This window comes from Oncorhynchus mykiss, chromosome 1, assembly GCF_057628025.1.
Source record: "Oncorhynchus mykiss isolate SJ-2025 chromosome 1, ASM5762802v1, whole genome shotgun sequence".
In the NCBI taxonomy this organism is placed as follows: Eukaryota; Metazoa; Chordata; class Actinopteri; order Salmoniformes; family Salmonidae; genus Oncorhynchus; species Oncorhynchus mykiss.
In genome coordinates, this window is record NC_143022.1 from 4558463 (window position 1) to 4577500 (window position 19038).

General features: G+C 49.1%; 1 protein-coding gene across 5 annotated transcripts in view; it reads right to left on the bottom strand.

Annotated features, from left to right (window-relative positions):
- Nucleotides 1-19038, bottom strand: part of LOC110524992 (sushi, nidogen and EGF-like domain-containing protein 1) — a 155577-nt gene that overhangs the window by 8856 nt on the left and 127683 nt on the right. For all 5 annotated transcript variants that reach the window (XM_090233026.1, XM_090233064.1, XM_090233100.1 and 2 more), the window contains 6 exons: nt 15865-15977; nt 13541-13819; nt 12922-13069; nt 10376-10458; nt 9428-9538; nt 20-136 (listed from right to left, as the gene is read on the bottom strand). In XM_090233026.1, coding sequence (XP_090089152.1) covers nt 20-136; nt 9428-9538; nt 10376-10458; nt 12922-13069; nt 13541-13819; nt 15865-15977 — 851 coding nt within the window. The remainder of the gene's footprint in view (nt 1-19; nt 137-9427; nt 9539-10375; nt 10459-12921; nt 13070-13540; nt 13820-15864; nt 15978-19038) is intronic.

Sequence of the window (19038 nt, forward strand, 5' to 3'; positions counted from 1 at the left end):
ACAGAAGGCATGAACTCACACAGCTCACACTGCCTGCCCTTGAAACCGGCTATGCAGTCGCAGATGTAGGAGTCGCCGCCCTTCGCACACGTACCCCCGTTCAGGCAGGGCAGACTCCGGCAGTCCTGGGACGACTCTGAAACACAGCAGCTGCTGTCAGGACCCCGAGTTAAGTGGAGCCCAGCAGACAAACCACCAGCTCAGGTTTCACTAAGGCTGCCTGCTATCCAAATTCAACCTATTCTCTTTTTAGAGCACAACATTTGACCAGAGCCCGTTGGGTAGAGTCCTATGGGTAGAGACCTATGGGTAGTCCTATGGGTAGAGTCCTATGGGTAGTCCTATGGGTAGAGACCTATGGGTAGTCCTATGGGTAGAGTCCTATGGGTAGAGTCCTATGGGTAGTCCTATGGGTAGAGACCTATGGGTAGAGCCTATGGGTAGTCCTATGGGTAGTCCTATGGGTAGAGTCCTATGGGTAGAGTCCTATGGGTAGAGTCCTATGGGTAGAGTCCTATGGGTAGTCCTATGGGTAGAGCCCTATGGGTAGTCCTATAGGTAGAGCCCTATTGGTTTCCCTATGGGTAGAGCCCTATGGGTTTCCCTATGGGTAGAGCCCAATGGGTTTCCCTAATGGTCGAGTCCTATGGGTAGAATCCTATGGGTAGAGTCCTATGGGTAGAGACCTATGGGTAGAGCCCTATTGGTTTCCCTATGGGTAGAGCCCTATGGGTTTCCCCATGGGTAGAGTCCTATGGGTACAGTCCTATGGGTAGAGTCCTATGGGTACCGTCCTATGGGTAGAGTTCTATGGTAGAGACCTTTTGGTTTCCCTACGGCTCGAGTCCTATGGGTAGAGACCTATGGGTAGAGCTAAATGGGTTTCCTAATGGTCGAGTCCTATGGGTAGAATCCTATGGGTAGAGTCCTATGGGTAGAGACCTATGGGTAGAGCCCTATGGGTTCCCCTATGGGTAGATTCCTATGGGTTTGCCTATGGGTAGAGTCCTATGGTAGAGCCTATGGGTGTAGCCCTATGGGTAGAGACTCATGGGTAGAGCCTTGTGGGTAGAGTCCTATGAGGTTCCTCTATGGGTAAAGCCTATGAGTAGAGTCCTATGGGTAGAGCACTATGGGTAGAGACCTATGGGTAGAGTCCTGTGGGTAGAGCCCTGTGGTAGATTCCTGAGGGTAGAGCCCTGTGGGTAGAGCCCTGTGGGTAGATTCCTGTTGGTAGAGCCCTGTGGGTAGAGCCCTATGGGTAGAGCGCTGTGTGTAGAGCCCTATGGATAGGGCCCTGTGGGTAGAGTCCTATGAGGTTCCCCTATGGGTAGAGTCCTATGGGTAGAGTCCTGTGGGTAGAGCACTGTGGGTAGAGACATATGGGTAGAGTCCTGTGGTAGATTCCTGAGGGTAGAGCCCTTTGGGTAGAGCTCTGTGGGTAGAGCCCTATTGATAGAGTACTGTGGGTAGAGTCCTATAAGGTTCCCCTGTGGGTAGAGTCCTGTGGGTAGAGTCCTATGGGTAGAGTCCTAAGAGGTTCCCCTGTGGGTAGAGCTCTGTGGGTAGAGTCCTATAAGGTTCCCCTATATGGGTAGAGTCCTATGGGTAGAGCCCTTTGGGTAGAGCCCTATGTGTAGAGCCCTTTGGGTAGAGTACTGTGGGTAGAGTCCTATAAGGTTCCCCTGTGGGTAGAGTCCTGTGGGTAGAGTCCTATGGGTAGAGTCCTAAGAGGTTCCCCTGTGGCTAGAGCCCTGTGGGTAGAGTCATATAAGGTTCCCCTGTGGGTAGAGTCCTATGGGTAGAGTCCTATGGGTAGTCCTATGGGTAGAGTCCTATGGGTAGTCCTATGGGTAGAGACCTATGGGTAGAGTCCTATGGGTAGTCCTATGGGTAGTCCTATGGGTAGAGTCCTATGGGTAGAGTCCTATGGGTAGAGTCCTATGGGTAGAGTCCTATGGGTAGTCCTATGGGTAGAGCCCTATGGGTAGTCCTATGGTTAGAGCCCTATAGGTAGAGCCCTATTGGTTTCCCTATGGGTAGAGCCCTATGGGTTTCCCTATGGGTAGAGTCCTATGGGTACATTCCTATGGGTAGAGTCCTATGGGTACCGTCCTATGGGTAGAGTTCTATGGTAGAGACCTTTTGGTTTCCCTACGGCTCTAGTCCTATGGGTAGAGACCTATGGGTAGAGCCCAATGGGTTTCCCTAATGGTCGAGTCCTATGGGTAGAATCCTATGGGTAGAGTCCTATGGGTAGAGACCTATGGGTAGAGCCCTATTGGTTTCCCAATGGGCAGAGTCCTATGGGTACAGTCCTATGGGTAGAGTCCTATGGGTACCGTCCTATGGGTAGAGTTCTATGGTAGAGACCTTTTGGTTTCCCTACGGCTCGAGTCCTATGGGTAGAGTCCTGTGGTTAGAGTCCTATGAGGTTCCCCTGTGGGTAGAGCCCTGTGGGTAGAGTCCTATAAGGTTCCCCTATATGGGTAGAGTCCTATGGGTAGAGCCCTTTGGGTAGAGCCCTATGTGTAGAGCCCTTTGGGTAGAGTACTGTGGGTAGTCCTATGAGGTTCCCCTGTGGGTAGAGTCCTGTGGGTAGAGTCCTATGGGTAGTCCTAAGAGGTTCCCCTGTGGGTAGAGTCCTATAAGGTTCCCCTGTGGGTAGAGTCCTATGGGTAGAGTCCTATGAGGTTCCCCTGTGGGTAGAGTCCTATGAGGTTCCCCTGTGGATAGAGTCCTATGGGTAGAGCCTTATGGGTAGAGTCCTATGAGGTTCCCCTGTGGGTAGAGCCCTGTGGGTAGAGTCATGTGGGTAGAGTCCTATGAGGTTCCCCTATGTGTAGAGCACTGTGGGTAGAGTCCTGTGGTTAGAGTCCTATGGGTAGAGTCCTATGAGGTTCCCCTGTGGGTAGAGTCCTATGGGTAGAGTCCTATGAGGTTCCCCTGTGGGTAGAGTCATGTGGGTAGAGTCCTATGAGGTTCCCCTGTGGGTAGAGTCCTGTGGGTAGAGCCCTATGGGTAGAGTCCTATGAGGTTTCCCTGTGGGTAGAGTCCTATGGGTAGAGTCCTATGAGGTTCCCCTGTGGGTAGAGTCCTATAAGGTTCCCCTGTGGGTAGAGTCATATGAGGTTCCCCTGTGGGTAGAGTCCTACGAGGTTCCCCTGTGGGTAGATGCCTGTGGGTAGAGTCCTATGAGCTTACCCTGTGGGTCAAGTCCTGTGGGTAGAGTCCTATGGGTAGAGTCATATGAGGTTCCCCTGTGGGTAGAGTCCTATGGGTAGAGGCCTATGAGGTTCCCCCGTGGGTAGAGTCCTGTGGGTAGAGACATATGGGTAGAGCCCTGTGGTAGATTCCTGAGGGTAGAGCCCTTTGGGTAGAGCTCTGTGGGTAGAGCCCTATTGATAGAGCCCTGTGGGTTGAGCCCTATGGGTAGAGCCCTGTGGGTAGAGCCCTTTGGGTAGAGTACTGTGGGTAGAGTCCTATAAGGTTCCCCTGTGGGTAGAGTCCTGTGGGTAGAGTCCTATGGGTAGAGTCTTAAGAGGTTCCCCTGTGGGTAGAGCCCTGTGGGTAGAGTCCTATAAGGTTCCCCTATATGGGTAGAGTCCTATAAGGTTCCCCTATATGGGTAGAGTCCTATGGGTAGAGCCCTTTGGGTAGAGCCCTATGTGTAGAGCCCTTTGGGTAGAGTACTGTGGGTAGAGTCCTATAAGGTTCCCCTGTGGGTAGACTCCTGTGGGTAGAGTCCTATGGGTAGTCCTAAGAGGTTCCCCTGTGGGTAGAGCCCTATGGGTAGAGTACTATGAGGTTCCCCTGTGGGTAGAGTCCTATGAGGTTCCCCTGTGGATAGAGTCCTATGGGTAGAGCCCTGTGGGTAGAGTCCTATGGGTAGAGTCCTATGAGGTTCCCCTATGGGTAGAGCACTGTGGGTAGAGTCCTGTGGGTAGAGTCCTATGGGTAGAGTCCTATGAGGTTCCCCTGTGGGTAGAGTCCTGTGGGTAGAGTCCTATGAGGTTCCCCTGTGGGTAGTCCTGTGGGTAGAGTCCTATGAGGTTCCCCTGTGGGTAGAGTCCTATGGGTAGAGTCCTATGAGGTTCCCCTGTGGGTAGAGTCCTATAAGGTTCCCCTGTGGGTAGAGTCATATGAGGTTCCCCTATGGTTAGAGCCCTATAGGTAGAGCCCTATTGGTTTCCCTATGGGTAGAGCCCTATGGGTTTCCCTATGGGTAGAGTCCTATGGGTACAGTCCTATGGGTAGAGTCCTATGGGTACCGTCCTATGGGTAGAGTTCTATGGTAGAGACCTTTTGGTTTCCCTACGGCTCGAGTCCTATGGGTAGAGACCTATGGGTAGAGCCCAATGGGTTTCCCTAATGGTCGAGTCCTATGGGTAGAATCCTATCGGTAGAGTCCTATGGGTAGAGACCTATGGGTAGAGCCCTATTGGTTTCCCTATGGGTAGAGCCCTATGGGTTTCCCCATGGGTAGAGTCCTATGGGTACAGTCCTATGGGTAGAGTCCTATGGGTACCGTCCTATGGGTAGAGTTCTATGGTAGAGACATTTTGGTTTCCCTACGGCTCGAGTCCTATGGGTAGAGACCTATGGGTAGAGCCCAATGGGTTTCCCTAATGGTCGAGTCCTATGGGTAGAATCCTATGGGTAGAGTCCTATGGGTAGAGACCTATGGGTAGAGCCCTATGGGTTCCCCTATGGGTAGATTCCTATGGGTTTCCCTATGGGTAGAGTCCTATGGTAGAGCCTATGGGTGTAGCCCTATGGGTAGAGACTCATGGGTAGAGCCTTGTGGGTAGAGTCCTATGAGGTTCCTCTATGGGTAAAGCCTATGAGTAGAGTCCTATGGGTAGAGCCCTATGGGTAGAGACCTATGGGTAGAGTCCTGTGGGTAGAGCCTTGTGGTAGATTCCTGAGGGTAGAGCCCTGTGGGTAGAGCCCTGTGGGTAGAGCCCTGTGGGTAGATCCCTGTTGGTAGAGCCCTGTGGGTAGAGCCCTATGGGTAGAGCGCTGTGTGTAGAGCCCTATGGATAGAGCCCTGTGGGTAGAGTCCTATGAGGTTCCCCTATGGGTAGAGTCCTATGGGTAGAGTCCTGAGGGTAGAGCCCTTTGGGTAGAGCTCTTTGGGTAGAGCCCTATTGATAGAGCCCTGTGGGTAGAGCCCTATAGGTAGAGCCCTGTGGGTAGAGCCCTTTGGGTAGAGTACTGTGGGTAGAGTCCTATAAGGTTCCCCTGTGGGTATAGTCCTGTGGGTAGAGTCCTATGGGTAGAGTCCTATGAGGTTCCCCTGTGGGTAGAATACTATGGGTAGAGTCCCATGAGGTTCCCCCGTGGGTAGAGTCCTGTGGGTAGAGTCCTGCGAGTAGAGTCCTATGAGGTTCCCCTATGGGTAGAGTCCTGTGGGTAGAGCCCTGTGGGTAGAAACATATGGGTAGAGCCCTGTGGTAGATTCCTGAGGGTAGAGCCCTTTGGGTAGAGCTCTGTGGGTAGAGCCCTATTGATAGAGCCCTGTGGGTAGAGCCCTATGGGTAGAGCCCTGTGGGTAGAGCCCTTTGGGTAGAGTACTGTGGGTAGAGTCCTAAGAGATTCCCCTGTGGGTAGAGCCCTGTGGGTAGAGTCCTATAAGGTTCCCCTATATGGGTAGAGTCCTATGGGTAGAGCCCTTTGGGTAGAGCCCTATGTGTAGAGCCCTTTGGGTAGAGTACTGTGGGTAGAGTCCTATAAGGTTCCCCTGTGGGTAGAGTCCTGTGGGTAGAGTCCTATGGGTAGTCCTAAGAGGTTCCCCTGTGGGTAGAGTCCTATAAGGTTCCCCTGTGGGTAGAGTCCTATGGGTAGAGTCCTATGAGGTTCCCCTGTGGGTAGAGTCCTATGAGGTTCCCCTGTGGATAGAGTCCTATGGGTAGAGCCTTATGGGTAGAGTCCTATGAGGTTCCCCTGTGGGTAGAGCCCTGTGGGTAGAGTCATGTGGGTAGAGTCCTATGAGGTTCCCCTATGTGTAGAGCACTGTGGGTAGAGTCCTGTGGTTAGAGTCCTATGGGTAGAGTCCTATGAGGTTCCCCTGTGGGTAGAGTCCTATGGGTAGAGTCCTATGAGGTTCCCCTGTGGGTAGAGTCATGTGGGTAGAGTCCTATGAGGTTCCCCTGTGGGTAGAGTCCTGTGGGTAGAGCCCTATGGGTAGAGTCCTATGAGGTTTCCCTGTGGGTAGAGTCCTATGGGTAGAGTCCTATGAGGTTCCCCTGTGGGTAGAGTCCTATAAGGTTCCCCTGTGGGTAGAGTCATATGAGGTTCCCCTGTGGGTAGAGTCCTACGAGGTTCCCCTGTGGGTAGATGCCTGTGGGTAGAGTCCTATGAGCTTACCCTGTGGGTCAAGTCCTGTGGGTAGAGTCCTATGGGTAGAGTCATATGAGGTTCCCCTGTGGGTAGAGTCCTATGGGTAGAGTCCTATGAGTAGAGCCCTATGGCTAGAGTCCTATGAGGTTCCCCTGTGGGTAGAATCCTATGGGTAGAGTCCTATGAGGTTCCCCTGTGGGTAGAGTCCTATGAGGTTCCCCTGTGGGTAGAGTCCTATGGGTAGAGCCCTATGGGTAGAGTCCTATGAGGATCCCCTGTGGGTAGAGCCCTGTGGGTAGAGTCCTGTGGGTATAGTCCTATGAGGTTCCCCTATGGGTAGAGCCCTGTGGGTAGAGTCCTGTCGGTAGAGTCCTATGGGTAGAGTCCTATGAGGTTCCCCTGTGGGTAGAGTCCTATGGGTAGAGTCCTATGAGGTTCCCCTGTGGGTAGAGTCCTGTGGGTAGAGTCCTATGGGTAGAGTCCTAAGAGGTTCCCCTGTGGGTAGAGCCCTATGGGTAGAGTCCTATGAGGTTCCCCTGTGGGTAGAGTCCTATGGGTAGAGTCCTATGAGGTTTCCCTGTGGGTAGAGTCCTATAAGGTTCCCCTGTGGGTAGAGTCCTATGGGTAGAGTCCTATGAGGTTCCCCTGTGGGTAGAGTCCTATGGGTAGAGTCCTATGAGGTTCCCCTGTGGGTAGATGCCTGTGGGTAGAGTCCTATGGGTAGAGTCCTGTGAGGTTCCCCTGTGGGTAGAGTCCTATAAGGTTCCCCTGTGGGTAGAGTCCTATGGGTAGAGTCCTATGAGGTTCCCCTGTGGGTAGAGTCCTATGGGTAGAGTCCTATGAGGTTCCCCTGTGGGTCGAGTCCTGTGGGTAGAGTCCTATGGGTAGAGTCCTATGAGGTTCCCCTGTGTGTAGAGTCCTATGGGTAGAGCCCTGTGGGTAGAGTCCTATGAGGTTCCCCTGTGGGTAGAGTCCAATGGGTAGAGTCCTATGAGGTTCCGCTATGGGTAGAGTCCTGCGAGTAGAGTCCTATGGTGTTCCCCTATGGGTAGAGCCCTGTGGGTAGAGCCCTGCGGGTAGAGTCCTGTGGGTAGAGTCCTATGGGTAGAGTTCTATGAGGTTCCCCTGTGGGTAGAGTCCTGTGGGTAGAGTCCTATGGGTAGAGCCCTATGAGGTTCCCCTGTGGGTAGAGTCCTATGGGTAGAGTCCTGTGGGTAGAGTCCTATGGGTAGAGTCCTATGGGAAGAGTCCTATGGGTAGAGTCCTATGAGGTTTCCCTGTGGGTAGAGTCCTATAAGGTTCCCCTGTGGGTAGAGTCCTATGGGTAGAGTCCTATGAGGTTCCCCTGTGGGTAGAGTCCTATGGGTAGAGTCCTATGAGGTTCCCCTGTGGGTAGATGCCTGTGGGTAGAGTCCTATGGGTAGAGTCCTGTGAGGTTCCCCTGTGGGTAGAGTCCTATAAGGTTCCCCTGTGGGTAGAGTCCTATGGGTAGAGTCCTATGAGGTTCCCCTGTGGGTAGAGTCCTATGGGTAGAGTCCTATGAGGTTCCCCTGTGGGTCGAGTCCTGTGGGTAGAGTCCTATGGGTAGAGTCCTATGAGGTTCCCCTGTGTGTAGAGTCCTATGGGTAGAGCCCTGTGGGTAGAGTCCTATGAGGTTCCCCTGTGGGTAGAGTCCAATGGGTAGAGTCCTATGAGTAGAGCCCTATGGCTAGAGTCCTATGAGGTTCCGCTATGGGTAGAGTCCTGCGAGTAGAGTCCTATGGTGTTCCCCTATGGGTAGAGCCCTGTGGGTAGAGCCCTGCGGGTAGAGTCCTGTGGGTAGAGTCCTATGGGTAGAGTTCTATGAGGTTCCCCTGTGGGTAGAGTCCTGTGGGTAGAGTCCTATGGGTAGAGCCCTATGAGGTTCCCCTGTGGGTAGAGTCCTATGGGTAGAGTCCTGTGGGTAGAGTCCTATGGGTAGAGTCCTATGGGAAGAGTCCTATGGGTAGAGTCCTATGAGGTTCCCCTGTGGGTAGAGTCCTGTGGGTAGAGTCCTTGGGTAGAGTCCTATGGATAGAGTCCTATGAGGTTCCCCTGTAGGCCCTGGTCAAAGTAATCCCCTTTAAAGCGGTCTCTCATGTCTCTCATTCTCTCATGTTTCTCATTCTCGCTGTAATACATTGCTATTGTAAAGCTTGGTTGACATTCCCTTCATCCTCCTCGTCGCCAGCTACAGTCCTGTGGCCAGAAGATAAATGATCCATCGCTGTATATATGGAGACGTAATAATTAACATACTGTTTCTATTGAGTGGCGCCTATAGGAGAAGATTAGCATAGATTAGCATAGATCCGCATAGATTAACATATATTAACATAGCTTCCATGTGTCAGACCTCCCATTAAAACTGACTGGTGCTGGGAGATGTAAAGAATTCTGTACTTTCCATATGGACCCAGTTACAGACGAGAGGGTTCCATATCTGGCATCTTTAACTACACCTCAACTCTGTCCTGCATGACAGATTATACTGTAGCGACCAACACCAAGGCCGCCTCGTCAAGAGGTTCCCATCTTCCGCTGGGCGGCTACGGTGTTGAGTTGACAGTCGCTGGATCCACTTTTGACCTGCTATTTTAAAATTTATTTTTTAAAATCTTTTTTTAAATTCACTGCAATTTCCTACCATATACAGGACTACCAGAATACCTACCATATACAGGACTACCAGAATACCTACCATATACAAGACCACCAGAATACCTACCATATACAAGACCATCAGAATACCTACCATATACAAGACCACCAGAATACCTACCATTTACAAGACCACCAGAATACCTACCATTTACAAGACCACCAGAATACCTACCATATATAGTACAAGACCACCAGAATACATACCATATACAAGACCACCAGAATACCTACCATATATAGTACAAGACCACCAGAATACCTACAATATTCAAGACCACCAGAATACCTACCATATACAGGACCACCAGAATACCTACCATATTCAAGACCACCAGAATACCTACCATATACAATACTACCAGAATACCTACCATATATAGTACAAGACCACCAGAATACCTACCAGGTTTTCTCTTGGACTCCTCCTCTTCCTCCTTCCTCTGGATCTCTAGTGCAAGGCTGATTTTATTGGTTGTCTCCTCCATCCTCTCTAGCTGAATGGGGGGCTCGGGTTCTGCGAGGCAGAATCAAAGAGGTATTGATTCATACCACCATTCAGTACAAATGTACTACTGGTCTATGTGAATGTTAAAATGTGCCACATCATGCTGAAGCTTAGCACCTAAAGATGCTATGTGCTGGTTATACCTGGTTATACCTGGTTATAACAACACTTACTAGTGTCACCTGGCTGGTTATACCAGGTTATACCTGGTTATACCTGGTTATAACAACCCTTACAAGTGTCACCTGGCTGGTTATACCTGGTTATAACAACACTTACTAGTGTCACCTGGCTGGTTATACCTGGTTATACCTGGTTATAACAACACTTACTAGTGTCACCTGGCTGGTTATACCTGGTTATACCTGGTTATACCTGGTTATACCTGATTATACCTGATTATAACAACACTTACTAGTGTCATCTGGCTGGTTATACCTGGTTATACCTGGTTATACATGGTTATACCTGGTTATAACAACACTTACTAGTGTCACCTGGCTGGTTATACCTGGTTATACCTGGTTATAACAACACTTACTAGTGTCACCTGGCTGGTTATACCTGGTTATACCTGGTTATACCTGGTTATACCTGATTATAACAACACTTACTAGTGTCACCTGGCTGGTTATACCTGGTTATACCTGGTTATACCTGGTTATAACAACCCTTACTAGTGTCACCTGGCTGGTTACACCTGGTTATACCTGGTTATAACAACCCTTACTAGTGTCACCTGGCTGGTTACACCTGGTTATACCTGGTTAAAACAACACTTACTAGTGCCACCTGGCTGGTTATACCTGGTTATACCTGGTTATACCTGGTTATAACAACACTTACTAGTGCGGTGTCTGATGGCCTTTCTGGGCAGTTTGGAGAACTCAGCTGTTATCTTCCCTCTACCATCAATCAGCTCTGTGTATCTAGAAGAAAACAAACAAACAAAATGATGGTAAGCACTTTTACAGAGACAGAGACAGACAGACTGAGACAGACAGACAAATAGAGCCTGAGACAGACAGACAAATAGAGCCTGAGACAGACAGACAAATAGAGCCTGAGACAGACAGACAAATAGAGCCTGAGACAGACAGACAAATAGAGCCTTAGACAGATAGACAAATAGAGCCTGAGACAGACAGACAAATAGAGCCTGAGACAGACAGACAAATAGAGCCTGAGACAGACAGACAAATAGAGCCTTAGACAGATAGACAAATAGAGCCTGAGACAGATAGACAAATAGAGCCTGAGACAGACAGACAAATAGAGCCTGAGACAGACAAATAGAGCCTGAGACAGACAGACAAATAGAGACTGAGACAGACAGACAAATAGAGCCTGAGACAGACAGACAAATAGAGACTGAGACAGACAGACAAATAGAGCCTGAGACAGACAGACAAATAGAGCCTGAGACAGACAGACAAATAGAGACTGAGACAGACAGACAAATAGAGCCTGAGACAGACAGACAAATAGAGCCTGAGACAGACAGACAAATAGAGCCTGAGACAGACAGACAAATTGAGGTTGAGACATACAGACAAATAGAGCCTGAGACAGACAGACAAATTGAGCCTGAGACAGACAGACAAATAGAGCCTGAGACAGACAGACAAATAGAGCCTGAGACAGATAGACAAATAGAGCCTGAGACAGACAGACACAGAGCCTGAGACAGACAGACAAATAGAGCCTGAGACAGACATACAAATAGAGCCTGAGACAGACAGACAAATAGAGCCTGAGACAGACAGACAAATAGAGCCTGAGACAGACATACACATAGAGCCTGAGACAGATAAATAGAGCCTGAGACAGACATACAAATAGAGCCTGAGACAGACAGACAAATAGAGGTTGAGACATACAGACAAATAGAGCCTGAGACAGACAGACAAATTGAGCCTGAGACAGACAGACAAATAGAGCCTGAGACAGACAGACAAATAGAGCCTGAGACAGATAGACAAATAGAGCCTGAGACAGACAGACACAGAGCCTGAGACAGACAGACAAATAGAGCCTGAGACAGACATACAAATAGAGCCTGAGACAGACAGACAAATAGAGCCTGAGACAGACAGACAAATAGAGCCTGAGACAGACAGACACATAGAGCCTGAGACAGACAGACAAATAGAGCCTGAGACAGACAGACAAATAGAGCCTGAGACAGAAAGACAGGCAGACAAATCGAGCCTGAGACAGACAGACAAATAGAGCCTGAGACAGACAGACAGAGAGACAAATCGAGCCTGAGACAGACAGACAAATAGAGCCCGAGACATACAGACAAATAAAGGCTGAGACAGACAGACAAATAGAGCCTGAGACAGACAGACAAATGGAGCCTGAGACAGACAGACAAATAGAGCCTGAGACAGACAGACAGACAGACAAATCGAGCCTGAGACAGACAGACAAATAGAGCCCGAGACAGACAGACAAATAGAGGCTGAGACAGACAGACAAATAGAGCCTGAGACAGACAGACAAATGGAGCCTGAGACAGACAGACAAATAGAGCCTGAGATAGACAGACAAATAGAGCCTGAGACAGACAGACAAATAGAGCCTGAGACAGACAGACAAATAGAGCCTGAGACAGACAGACAAATAGAGCCTGAGACAGACAAATAGAGCCTGAGACAGACAGACAAATAGAGCCTGAGACAGACAGACAAATAGAGCCTGAGACAGACAGACAAATAGAGCCTGAGACAGACAGACAAATAGAGCCTGAGACAGACAGACAAATAGAGCCTGAGACAGACAGACAAATAGAGCCTGAGACAGACAGACAAATAGAGCCTGAGACAGACAAATAGAGCCTGAGACAGACAGACAAATAGAGCCTGAGACAGACAGACAAATAGAGCCTGAGACAGACAGACAAATAGAGCCTGAGACAGACAGACAAATAGAGCCTGAGACAGACAGACAAATAGAGCCTGAGACAGACAAATAGAGCCTGAGACAGACAGACAAATAGAGCCTGAGACAGACAAATAGAGCCTGAGACAGACATACAAATAGAGCCTGAGATAATTAACCTTGAATTGTCTCTTTTAACACAAAATAGGTAGGTTTCAACTCAGCATTCCAATATATTTCTGCAATAAGTGTGAAACACTGCACTCTAGTGTCTTATTCCAAGTGATAGTTTGAGACAAAAACCAACACCGCAGTACAGGGCTTTTAAAACATTTACCCAACCCACTATACAACCAGCCCAATGCTGGTTGGTGGCCTACCCGGACATCTCTTCAGAGTGCTCTATCTCCCCAGTCACCCCCAGGTCCTGAGTGAGTCCCTCCCTCCCTCCCTCCCTCCCTCCCTCCCTCCCTCCCTCCCTCCCTCCCTCCCTCCCTCCCTCTTACCTGGGCATCTCTTCAGAGAGCTCTCTCTCTCCAACCACCCCCAGGTCCTGAGGTTCAGACGGGGCTAGTGTATGACTCACAGGAGTTCCCTGGCCCATGACAGACGGTCTCCCCCTCGTCCTCCCTCCCCATCGTTCCTCCATCGATACTGGTGATTCAGAGGAAACAGAACAAAGAGAAAGAGATGGATTACAGTTGTTGTTGTTGTTGTTGTTATTTGTGAGAGCCCAAGGTAAAGTTCATTGATCATGATCATGTGGTGATAGAGAAATCAATTTAATCAAATCAAATATATTTTTTATAAAGCCCTTTTTTTATATCATCAGTTGTCACAAAGAGCTTTACAGATACCCAGCCTAAAACCACAAAGAGCAAGCAGAAGCACAGTGGCGAGGAAAAACTCCCTAGAAGGCAGGAACCTAGGAAGAAACCTAGAGAGGAACCAGACTCAGGGGGCTTTCTGTCCAGAGGACTGAAACAGACAAAAAAGACACTCCCAGATCGTAAAAGTTTTTTGAGTTGATTCCTGTCTCATTCTGGTGTGTCCGCCAGAGTAATAACAATGTGAAATCTCAGTCCTATAGAAATGGGCATGTTATAGTGGGAACAGAACACTCACATGTGGTGAAGGCCAGGTGCTGTGGTACGCTGTGAATCTGTTCCTGTCCCGTGTTCCTAACAGCCGTGAGAGCAAGGTGGTAGTGCTGTCCCGGAGAAAGCTCTCTCAGGGTATACGTCTCTAACTTCCCATTGGGTAGGAAGCGGCTCCGGGTGCTCAGGCCTCGCGTCACATTGACCACGAAGCCGTCTGGCAGGTTCCTGGGATGGTGGTCCCACGTCACCAGGGCAGAGTTGGAGGTCACATGTGCCAAAGACAGGTTCTGAGGGGGGAGGGGCCCTATGGGGAAGGGGGGGGGGGGGGGGGGGGGTCAATGTCATCAGGATAGCCAGAACAGAACAGAACAGTACTCAATAACCATAGTTTACTCATCACATTTTCTTAGTTGATCAGTTATACTTGATTTGAGATGGTCAAAGTTTTCAGGATGGGATAAATTCAGGATGGGATAAATTTCAGGATGGGATAAATTCAGGATGGGATAAATTCAGGATGGGATCAATTCAGGATACGATGAATTCAGGATGGGATAAATTCAGGATGGGATAAATTCAGGATGGGATCAATTCAAGATAAGATCAATTCAGGAGAAACTCACAAGAAACAAGGGATGCATTTCTAACTATGTTACACCAGCACAGAGAGGGTATACAGTCTATAGTTTAACTCTCTGTACAGTCTATAGTTTAACTCTCTATACAGTCTATAGTTTAACTCTCTATACAGTATATAGCAGTTTAACTCTCTGTACAGTCTATAGTTTAACTCTCTATACAGTCTAGAGTTTAACTCTCTGTACAGACTACAGTTTAACTCTCTGTACAGTCTAGTTTAACTATCTGTACAGTCTATAGCAGTTTAACTCTCTATACAGTCTATAGTTTAACTCTCTGTACAGTCTATAGTTTAACTCTCTGTACAGTCTATAGTTTAACTCTCTATACAGTCTACAGTTTAACTCTCTGTACAGTCTAGTTTAACTCTCTATACAGTCTATAGTTTAACTCTCTGTACAGACTACAGTTTAACTCTCTGTACAGTCTAGTTTAACTCTCTATACAGTCTATAGTTTAACTCTCTGTACAGACTACAGTTTAACTCTCTATACAGTCTACAGTTTAACTCTCTGTACAGTCTAGTTTAACTCTCTATACAGTCTATAGTTTAACTCTCTGTACAGACTACAGTTTAACTCTCTATACAGTCTATAGTTTAACTCTCTGTACAGTCTATAGTTTAACTCTCTGTACAGTCTATAGCAGTTTAACTCTCTATACAGTCTATAGTTTAACTCTCTGTACAGTCTATAGTTTAACTCTCTGTACAGTCTATAGCAGTTTAACTCTCTATACAGTCTATAGTTTAACTATCTGTACAGTCTATAGTTTAACTCTCTGTACAGTCTACAGCAGTTTAACTCTCTATACAGTCTATAGTTTAACTCTCTGTACAGTCTATAGTTTAACTCTCTGTACAGTCTACAGTTTAACTCTCTGTACAGTCTATAGTTTAACTCTCTGTACAGTCTATAGTTTAACTCTCTGTACAGTCTATAGCAGTTTAACTCTCTATACAGTCTATAGTTTAACTCTCTGTACAGTCTATAGTTTAACTCTCTGTACGGTCTACAGCAGTTTAACTATCTGTACAGTCTATAGTTTAACTCTCTGTACAGTCTATAGTTTAACTCTCTGTACAGACTACAGCAGTTTAACTCTCTATACAGTCTATAGTTTAACTCTCTGTACAGTCTATAGTTTAACTCTCTGTACAGTCTATAGTTTAACTCTCTGTACAGTCTACAGTTTAACTCTCTGTACAGACTACAGCAGTTTAACTCTCTATACAGTCTATAGTTTAACTCTCTGTACAGTCTATAGTTTAACTCTCTGTACAGTCTATAGTTTAACTCTCTGTACAGACTACAGCAGTTTTCTAATTTGAGCGTCCATGTTAAGGTGTCTCGTCTCCAGGTTATTTGATTTGTTTGGTGGACTAGGACTATTTATGTGAGGATGGGGATTTACAACAAATGCATATTGTATTATTGAGGTTCATTGAGCTTCTACTCCTGCATTGCTTGCTATTGTGGTGTTTTAGGCCACCCCTCAGAGCCTGGTTCCTCTCTAGGTTTCTTCCTAGGTTCCTGCCTTTCTAGGGAGTTTTTCCTAGCCACCGTGCTTCTACACCTGCATTGTTTGCTGTTTGGGGTTTTAGGCTGGGTTTCTGTACAGCACTTTGTGATATCAGCTGATGTACGAAGGGCTATTTAAATAACATTTGATTTGATTTGATTGATTGACGTATGAGACATGATGCCATACGTGTCCAGATTTGCAGCGGTCCAGCAGAGTGACTGGTGGACGGCGACTCGTCTGGTCGGATACCACTCTGAGTTAGAACGTCCACCGTGTACATCTGACCAGGGAGCAGAGAGCTGAAAGGGGGGAGAAACACAGACAAATATATCCCAGTCATGTAAAAAAAAAAAAAAAAAAGCCCCTCCAAAAAAAAAGCTTGTTCTATTCTACTGTGTTCTGTTGGAGGTTAATCAGCGTTAGAACTAGAGATATGGCTGGAGGAAATGACAACAGGTTATACACTGCCACCAAGTGGTCAACATTGGCGTTGCAGTCTGTGACCCTCAGGACACACTGATAGTAATTAAAGTAGAGAAAACTCTCATTGGGATTCCTTTACGTCCAGCTGTTTCTTTCCCCACGAGAGTCCCGGGTTCCATACCTGAATGTGTACTCCGTGGTACTGGTGTTGACCAGGGCGGATCCATACCTGAATGTGAACTCCGTGGTGCTGGTGTTGACCAGGGCGGTTCCATACCTGAATGTGAACTCCGTGGTGCTGGTGTTGACCAGGGCGGTTCCATACCTGAATGTGTACTCCGTGGTACTGGTGTTGACCAGGGCGGTTCCTTACCTGAATGTGTACTCCGTGATGCTGGTGTTGACCAGGGCGGTTCCTTACCTGAATGTGTACTCCGTGGTGCTGGTGTTGACCAGGGCGGTTCCATACCTGAATGCGTACTCCGTGGTGCTGGTGTTGACCAGGGCGGTTCCATACCTGAATGTGTACTCCGTGATGCTGGTGTTGACCAGGGCGGTTCCATACCTGAATGCGTACTCCGTGGTGCTGGTGTTGACCAGGGCGGTTCCATACCTGAATGTGAACTCCGTGGTGCTGGTGTTGACCAGGGCGGTTCCTTACCTGAATGTGTACTCCGTGGTGCTGGTGTTGACCAGGGCGGTTCCATACCTGAATGTGTTCTCCGTGATGCTGGTGTTGACCAGGGCGGTTCCATACCTGAATGTTTACTCCGTGGTGCTGGTGTTGACCAGGGCGGTTCCATACCTGAATGTGTACTCCGTGGTGCTGGTGTTGAACAGGGCGGTTCCATACCTGAATGTGTACTCCGTGGTGCTGGTGTTGACCAGGGCGGTTCCATACCTGAATGTGTACTCCGTGGTGCTGGTGTTGACCAGGGCGGTTCCATACCTGAATGTGAACTCTGTGGTGCTGGTGTTGACCAGGGCGGTTCCTTACCTGAATGTGTACTCTGTGGTGCTGGTATTGACCAGGGCGGTTCCTTACCTGAATGTGTACTCCGTGGTGCTGGTGTTGACCAGGGCGGTTCCATACCTGAATGTGAACTCTGTGGTGCTGGTGTTGACCAGGGCGGTTCCATACCTGAATGTGAACTCCGTGGTGCTGGTGTTGACCAGGGCGGTTCCATACCTGAATGTGAACTCTGTGGTGCTGGTGTTGACCAGGGCGGTTCCATACCTGAATGTGTACTCCGTGGTGCTGGTGTTGACCAGGGCGGTTCCATACCTGAATGCGTACTCCGTGGTACTGGTGTTGACCAGGGCGGTTCCATACCTGAATGTGTACTCTGTGGTGCTGGTGTTGACCAGGGCGGTTCCATACCTGAATGTGTACTCCGTGGTACTGGTGTTGACCAGGGCGGTTCCTTACCTGAATGCGTACTCCGTGGTGCTGGTGTTGACCAGGGCGGTTCCTTACCTGAATGCGTACTCCGTGGTGCTGGTGTTGACCAGGGCGGTTCCATACCTGAATGTGTACTCCGTGGTGCTGGTGTTGACCAGGGCGGTTCCTTACCTGAATGTGTACTCCGTGGTACTGGTGTTGACCAGGGCGGTTCCTTACCTGAATGCGTACTCCGTGGTGCTGGTGTTGACCAGGGCGGTTCCATACCTGAATGTGTACTCCGTGGTACTGGTGTTGACCAGGGCGGTTCCATACCTGAATGTGTACTCTGTGGTGCTGGTGTTGACCAGGGCGGTTCCTTACCTGAATGTGTACTCCGTGATGCTGGTGTTGACCAGGGCGGTTCCTTACCTGAATGTGTACTCCGTGGTACTGGTGTTGACCAGGGCGGTTCCATACCTGAATGTGTACTCCGTGATGCTGGTGTTGACCAGGGCGGTTCCATACCTGAATGTGTACTCCGTGGTACTGGTGTTGACCAGGGCGGTTCCATACCTGAATGTGTACTCCGTGGTGCTGGTGTTGACCAGGGCGGTTCCTTACCTGAATGTGTACTCCGTGGTACTGGTGTTGACCAGGGCGGTTCCTTACCTGAATGTGTACTCCGTGGTACTGGTGTTGACCAGGGCGGTTCCATACCTGAATGTGTACTCCGTGGTGCTGGTGTTGACCAGGGCGGTTCCATACCTGAATGTGAACTCTGTGGTGCTGGTGTTGACCAGGGCGGTTCCTTACCTGAATGTGTACTCTGTGGTGCTGGTGTTGACCAGGGCGGTTCCTTACCTGAATGTGTACTCCGTGGTGCTGGTGTTGACCAGGGCGGTTCCATACCTGAATGTGAACTCTGTGGTGCTGGTGTTGACCAGGGCGGTTCCATACCTGAATGTGAACTCCGTGGTGCTGGTGTTGACCAGGGCGGTTCCATACCTGAATGTGAACTCTGTGGTGCTGGTGTTGACCAGGGCGGTTCCATACCTGAATGTGTACTCCGTGGTGCTGGTGTTGACCAGGGCGGTTCCATACCTGAATGCGTACTCCGTGGTACTGGTGTTGACCAGGGCGGTTCCATACCTGAATGTGTACTCTGTGGTGCTGGTGTTGACCAGGGCGGTTCCATACCTGAATGTGTACTCCGTGGTACTGGTGTTGACCAGGGCGGTTCCTTACCTGAATGCGTACTCCGTGGTGCTGGTGTTGACCAGGGCGGTTCCTTACCTGAATGCGTACTCCGTGGTGCTGGTGTTGACCAGGGCGGTTCCATACCTGAATGTGTACTCCGTGGTGCTGGTGTTGACCAGGGCGGTTCCTTACCTGAATGTGTACTCCGTGGTACTGGTGTTGACCAGGGCGGTTCCTTACCTGAATGCGTACTCCGTGGTGCTGGTGTTGACCAGGGCGGTTCCATACCTGAATGTGTACTCCGTGGTACTGGTGTTGACCAGGGCGGTTCCATACCTGAATGTGTACTCTGTGGT